This window comes from Morone saxatilis, unplaced genomic scaffold (genome assembly GCF_004916995.1).
Source record: "Morone saxatilis isolate NCDOM2014 unplaced genomic scaffold, NCSU_SB_2.0 Contig20, whole genome shotgun sequence".
Taxonomy (NCBI): domain Eukaryota; kingdom Metazoa; phylum Chordata; class Actinopteri; family Moronidae; genus Morone; species Morone saxatilis.
The window spans coordinates 6438928-6445676 of record NW_023339763.1 but is presented as its reverse complement, the minus strand read 5'-3'; the positions used below and the strand labels follow the sequence as shown (position 1 = coordinate 6445676).

General features: G+C 39.0%; 2 protein-coding genes across 2 annotated transcripts in view; both read left to right on the top strand.

Annotated features, from left to right (window-relative positions):
* The window catches only part of LOC118331537 (15-hydroxyprostaglandin dehydrogenase [NAD(+)]-like), a 4793-nt gene extending 1227 nt beyond the window's left edge, over nucleotides 1-3566 (top strand). The window contains exons 3-7 of the mRNA XM_035666549.1: nucleotides 1225-1331; nucleotides 1634-1730; nucleotides 2473-2549; nucleotides 2921-3078; nucleotides 3258-3566. Of these exons, the coding sequence (XP_035522442.1) occupies nucleotides 1225-1331; nucleotides 1634-1730; nucleotides 2473-2549; nucleotides 2921-3078; nucleotides 3258-3375 (557 nt within the window). The 3' untranslated portion in view covers nucleotides 3376-3566. The remainder of the gene's footprint in view (nucleotides 1-1224; nucleotides 1332-1633; nucleotides 1731-2472; nucleotides 2550-2920; nucleotides 3079-3257) is intronic.
* A 2536-nt stretch (nucleotides 3567-6102) lies between these two features.
* The window catches only part of LOC118331739 (15-hydroxyprostaglandin dehydrogenase [NAD(+)]-like), a 2990-nt gene continuing 2343 nt past the window's right edge, over nucleotides 6103-6749 (top strand). The window contains exon 1 of the mRNA XM_035666810.1: nucleotides 6103-6195. Within this exon, the coding sequence (XP_035522703.1) occupies nucleotides 6103-6195 (93 nt within the window). The remainder of the gene's footprint in view (nucleotides 6196-6749) is intronic.

Here is a 6749-nt window from a genome sequence, read left to right as displayed (position 1 = left end):
AAGATTATGAAATGTAGGGGTGTCTGCCCTGAGCCCAGACGCTTTTGGTTTGCGGAGGATGACTCAACTGCGACTGACGGCTGATGACATAAAATGATGCTGATGATGAACTGGGCGGTGATGGACAGATGAGGCCAGCTGATCAGAAAAGCTGATATCACCACTGACAGCAAGGAAATAATTCATTAATAGTTATTAAGGAGAGGAGTGAATGGCAGGATGGAAAGAGAAATAAGCAATAGGCCTAAGTATGCGTAATAATAGTCTTCCTAAGAGAACAATTTGCTCACATTTCAAATGTTGGAGGAGCAGTTCTGTATCAGATTATATTCTGTGTAAAAATGTGTGATTTTACCATTTACTTAGAAGGGTGAAGAGATTGTTTGTCAGTGCATTTTACATTTATTTAGTGAATTGTGTGTTTCATATCATCAAGACATTGCCAAAACACAAGTTTTTTATTGATTTATTTATTCTTATGACAAAAAACTTAAACTCGATTGTTGAAAACTTCCTCAATTACATGAAAAGATATGAACTATTAGTCTCAAATCACTGAATTGAATAGAACTGATATTGAGGGAGCATTGTGTAGGATTTAGTTTCAGATTGACACAAACTGAATACAGCTCGCCTCCTAAGCATGTAGGAGAAACTGTGATGGCCGCAACAGTACAGCCAGTGTTTGGTTTGTGGAAACAGTTCAACATCAAAACGTCTCATTCTGAGGTAACGAAAACACAAGTGATTCCTATTTTCAGGGAAAGTGGCCTGGGAGCTGGCAGTGCTTTCGGGTGGACAGCCTGGGGACTGGTCAGGGGCAGAGCAGAGACCTCAGGCAGATGGCCTGGGGTCAAGGTAGATTGGCAGGGCAGGTCTTGAGGGTGACCAGGAGACAGGGCAGCTCTGACAAGGCCCTGGGTGCTGGCGACAAAGGGGAAGCAGCTCTGGAGGACAGGTAGCCTGGAGACCACCGACATAGGTGGAACTGCTCAGGAGGAGGGCGGGTAAAGTCCGATGACTGGGACTGGAGGGGAAGGAGTTATTGCAGGGCAGGAGGGAGAAAGTGGACGTTAGAGCCACCGTAGTTTCTCTTTGAGGGTGAAACGAGGGAGTTGCGATCTGCAAAACTACACTGCTTAAGATGCCCCTAAATCCTACACACTGGTCCTTAATGAGGAGGAGCTCAACCTGGTTGACTGTGTTTTTTTCTCTTTTCTCAAGCTGCCTTGAAGAAAACCACAGAAAGATTTGGAGGAATAGACATCCTGTGCAACAATGCCGGCATCATGAATGAGGGCATGTGGGAGAAAACCATCTCTATAAACTTTGTAAGAAGCAACAAACTGCATCTGGTTGGGATTATGCCCGTCTCTCGTACGCGGGTGCATCACGAGGGAAATTACACAACAACATATTACAACATATTTGTGTCTCACAAATTACTGGTTGCACCACCGTAAACAGAGTCATTTACATGTCTTTCTTCTCTGCAGTTAGACTGATGAAATGATTTGGAAACAGTTAAATATAGCACGTTTTACATTCAGCTTCCTGTTTCATTACACAACATTTGGTACACAGAGGACGGCCTGAAGAAAATGAGGTCTCTGTTGTCTATTCTGTGTTGTAGGTGAGTGTCATCAGGGTATCTTACCTGGCTCTGGAGCACATGAGCAAGCTGAAGGGAGGTCGGGGAGGCGTCATCGTCAACACATCATCCCTATCGGGTAATAGAAACGATGTTCTGCATATGTGAAAACAGCATTCTTTGAATCACCTTAAGAAATATAGTAAAAAGACACGAGAGGTTGTAGTTAGTTTTATATATTTAAACATTTCGACCTTTTCTTTTACATACTTAAAGGAGCAACATTGTGCTCTTATGTTTGTTGTGTTTGATGAACCTGGTTAGAATAGTGATATATCTATATATGCCATTAATGGATAGAGACAGAGAGACAGCTGGCGGTAGACAGGAAAGGGAGAGGGAGAGGTGATAGGTGAAAAGGCCACAGGTTGGAATCAAACCCGAACCACTGCGACAAGGACTGAGCCTTAGTAGGTGGGGCTACCAGGTGAGCTACTGGAATTCCTCCTGGCTGGAAACACAGCTAGATTCCTCTCAACTGTCTATTGTCAGACATATAACTGTGTAAAAACTGCGCCAATCAAATGAAGCTTCACTTTCATAAAACAAGACACAACAGTCTCTAAAGAGATAGCAGACATACAGTGAGAAAGGCATTTATGATGATTATCTACAGGCAGTTCTAGTCATGTTTCCTCATGTGATAAAACCACCAGCTGCCAGGAATATAAAACTATTGGTAACATCAATTTAATATTGACTTGATATAACCCCCATTATTATAATTTAAGGATAATTTGCTGCATGAAAACACAAAACTCTTGACCTCTGTCATTAGTCAGGATTTCTGAAAACTGACCAACATAACCCACATCCCTCAGGTCTCAGTCCAATGCCAAGCTGTCCTGTCTACTCAGCCACGAAGCACGGAGTGGTCGGTTTTACTCGGGCCATGGCGGTAAGGAATGCTTTCTTACGAAGAAGTCTGGACAGATAAAGAAAACAATCTGTGTACAAGAATTTGCAGCACAAATCGCAACCAGGTGTCAATTCAAATGTTTTTCACGTACAAAGCATTTTACACTTGTAGTAGGTGTGGAAATCGTTGCCTGGATCTAACTAAGCTAGTCCTTATGAGTCATTAGGCACTACCTAAATCCACTAACTCTGTTTAATTGTTTGAGTACCTCTGTTGGCTCAATACAGGCAGTTTAGTACAATAAAAGTGTTTAATCCAGGAGTGAGACAGATTGTTACTCTCATTGCGTATTATACATTGTGCCTCTGACCAGTTGAAACTTAATTGTGTGTACGTGTGTCTCTTTCTAGGCTGCCTCTACCGCCTCGGGCTACGGTGTACGTTTCAACACAGTTTGCCCAAGTTTTGTCCAAACTGACCTCTTGTCTGCCATTCCAGCCAGACTGGGGAAATACTCCCACATGGCCGAAGCAGCCGAACAATTATTAAAAAGTTTTGGGGTGTTAAAGTAAGTCTTTAAAAAAATCTACATTTAATTCTGTGCTCCATTAAACCTTTACAGTTTAGTCTGCAGCGGATTTGCCTTAATTCTATTCAGTACATTGATAATAAGTACAAACATTATTCAGTGGAAGTACATTATCATCATCACATATTCACTGAAGTCACTGTACCTTCTTATTTCAGTGTATCTGAGGTAGGGGAGGCCGTCCTCGAGCTGGTGACAGATGAGACGAAGAACGGAGAGGCCCTAATCGTGGTCCCAAAAGGAAAAAAATATGTGACTTTTCCCTCATTTATGTAATGGCTTTGTGCTTTGTTGACAGCAGAACAGGAATTTCAGTTAAAATGTCCACAGGGGCAACTAGAATCAACAAAAACTTAAAAAGTTCCTTGTTGCTGCTTTAAGCAACTTAAAGCAGTACAAATCACAAAGTGTTGTCACCTAAATGTACTTATAATATCAAAAATAAAAGTACTCATTGTGCTGTAAAATGGTCCTTGTCAGTGTTTTCCTATTAAATATTATGTTTTTCTATTAATATTACTGCTGCATTCATGTGTATGTTGCATTTCACTGCTGTAGATGTTTAATGTTGAGCTCATTTTAACTACTTTATTTACTGTTGGATAGTTTAATCTACAACAATGCATCATATTCTATAAGATCATCGTATGTTTGTAATATCTCTGTCCTGAAAGGCTCGTATTTCTAAAAAAAACTTTTCATGAGCTCAGAAAAACCAAATCCAAGAGGGTCTTTTTTACGTCTTTATTTAGCTTAATTAATCAGATAAATGTAAGGCGGAATAAAAAGTACAATATCTGCCTCTGATATGTAGTGGAGTAGAAGTATAAAATGGAAACTGTACGTAAAGAACTTAATAAACTGAGAATAAAGAGTGTCCTCAGACCACCAGCTCAATGCCTATCTGAGCCGAATTTGGACATTTTAAAGATTACTGATGTTTCATTTTTATTTGACTTTAATTTAACTGTCCATCCATCCAACCAAAGCTCTAAATTAAGGATGTCTCTTTGTCCCGAGGACATACTACATAAGTAGTAGTAGTTAAATTATTGTGTAATATGTGTAGAATATGTATAGAATACTTATGATTTTAATTGTTAACTCTCTATGGAACGCCAAAAGGCACAATTCGTCTCAATTTCCCTGCCAACAGGTGTTTAAACTACGTGTCACATCACAATTTGTATTATTTTTATTTATATATATTGTATGTTCAATACAATGTGAAGTTAAGTGTATCGAGCCATTTGATGGTGCATGCATACTGCAATGAGCCGGCGTACCTGCTCTTACTGTAACACTCCAGATGGTGGCAGCAGTGGACCATTTATGAATTACAACACTGAGTTTTTCCAGCCAGAGGAGGGTTTGCTGTAAACTGTACGCAGTAAAACAATATGTTACAAACTGTGGCACAGAAGTCACACTGATTTCTTTCTCTTGTCGTATTTATTTTCAATTCTCATTCATACTGCGTTGTGCAAAATGTTTTGAATTGCTCTTACCAGACACCATACATAAGGGTTGATATTCAAGCAGAGAAATAAATGACAGAAAAATCCCAAGCAACTTAAATTTGCTGGTACTCAGCGGTCAAAAACACACACGTGGCTACAAACCAAAGAATCTCGACTTCATGAAAGCTCAACTCTCCCAGCAGTTCACTAACACAACTCCAAAAAGGCTCCAATAATAATAATACAAATAAATAAATAAGAAATATGTAATAAAACACCCAAGTGCCTTCTTCCTTACTGATTGGATGATAACAGAGATCATTATCAAACACCACCAGGCATCTGATGAAGGCCACTATGTGTTTTTCTAGTGTCACACACGGTTTAAACACGGAAATCTAGACGAAATGTGAGCCTTTTGGCTTTCCATGCATGTGCGTACACACAAAATCCATCAGAGAGAGCCAGTGTTGCCAACTTGGCATTGATTTTTCAGATTCTCATAACAACCTTATTTCTATAAAATGACATATTAGTGAAATTTAGCGACTTATTCAGATCAACAAGGAAAAAGCGAGAAATATATTCTAATAAATGATGCTGTAATTCATTCCCATGCACGCTGCTCAGAGTAATCGCAGTCTATAGCTCTTCTACCAACAGCGCCGGGGTCTCTCCCTCTCCTCTTGTGCTGTTGGCAGTCAGTCAGTCAGTCAGTCAGTCAGTCAGTGTGGCGTCTGGGCCAAAACTGAGCTTCTCTCTCACTTCACGGATTTCTGGATTAGGGTGTGCCTTAGCTTTCGTGTAAATAGTTAGTTTGAGCTTGTAAATATTTAAATAATCCGTTTGACCTTCTCTCTCGCTCTTTCTCTTCCCGGATCTCTGGATTAGGGTGGTCCTACAGTTTATTTGTAAATAGTTTGTTTGAGCTTGTAAATATTTGCATTTATTCTTCTCCCTCCCTTCTTTAGATTTCTTTCTTTTTAATATTTCAAATATACAGTGTCTCTGTAGTGACTTTGTGATTACATGGATAAATTATAATAATGTTCACAGTGTGTCTATGGAATCTTCCATCCCTATATAACAATCAGAAACAGGTTTGCATTTCAACTGTAGTTTGCTGTGATACATTTATTGATCACACAATTATAAATAAGCAAGAAAGAGTAACTCAACCAATGACAAAAAGAATAATTGAAACTAACTGTGGCCAAACACCTAGGGCGATTAAAATGTTTTATCCACATGCAGAGTGAATCAATGACGCAATGCAAGTTACTGAAACAAAGTTAATTAACTATATTTATGATGTAGAATAAGAAGAACTTCAATTTGGGACAATGGGTGTTATATCTGTTTAAAGTAGAATTTGGGACAGTTTTGAGACACACAAAAAAGTTAATTTCAGGCCCTGATTGGCTCGGTATGTTCTCCTTATGGGCGGTGTCAGTATATAAGCACAGAGAGTTCCCTAACTTCATCATTGTCACATTTTCTGCACTCATCCTACAGCCTCCTCTCCTCTTATTGAACAGCTAAAATGGCTTTATACGGTAAAATTGCAGTCGTGACTGGAGCAGCAATGGGAATAGGAAGAGCAATAACGGAGATACTCCTGCAGAATGGCTGCAAGGTAAACTTTTTGGCTCAGTTATGGCGCAAAGCCGCATTTTGTTGTGTGATATTGTGGGTGGGCTACCATCACAGGTTTATTGTGCATTCTTGCAACATACAAGTAATTATGCAAACAGTGGCGGAGTAGATAAGTAGATTCATTCAAGCACTATACTTACATTCACTTTTGAGGTACTTACAGGCTACTGTCGCCTTTATTTGGCAGCTGTTACTAGTTGTATTATTTTTCAGCTTGTAAAATGATGAATTGTTCAGTAAGTTCTTAAAATATTTCAACTTTTCCAAAATAACGTTTTTTTAATAATCTAGTTCTGCAACATGTCACATTCTTTATAGTTTGGAGACACAGATACTCACTTCTAAAACATTTTCAACAAGAAGTTGATTCAAATTAAAAGAAAGTTTAATCTGTCTATTAATATGTATGTCAAGCCTGCCTTTAAGGGTGGTGTAAACTATTAGTTGTATGGTATGGGAGAGATGGTTTAAGACAACAGAGATCAGTTTGTAGTATTTTTATGAAAGACCATACAGTTGAACATTTCAAGTATT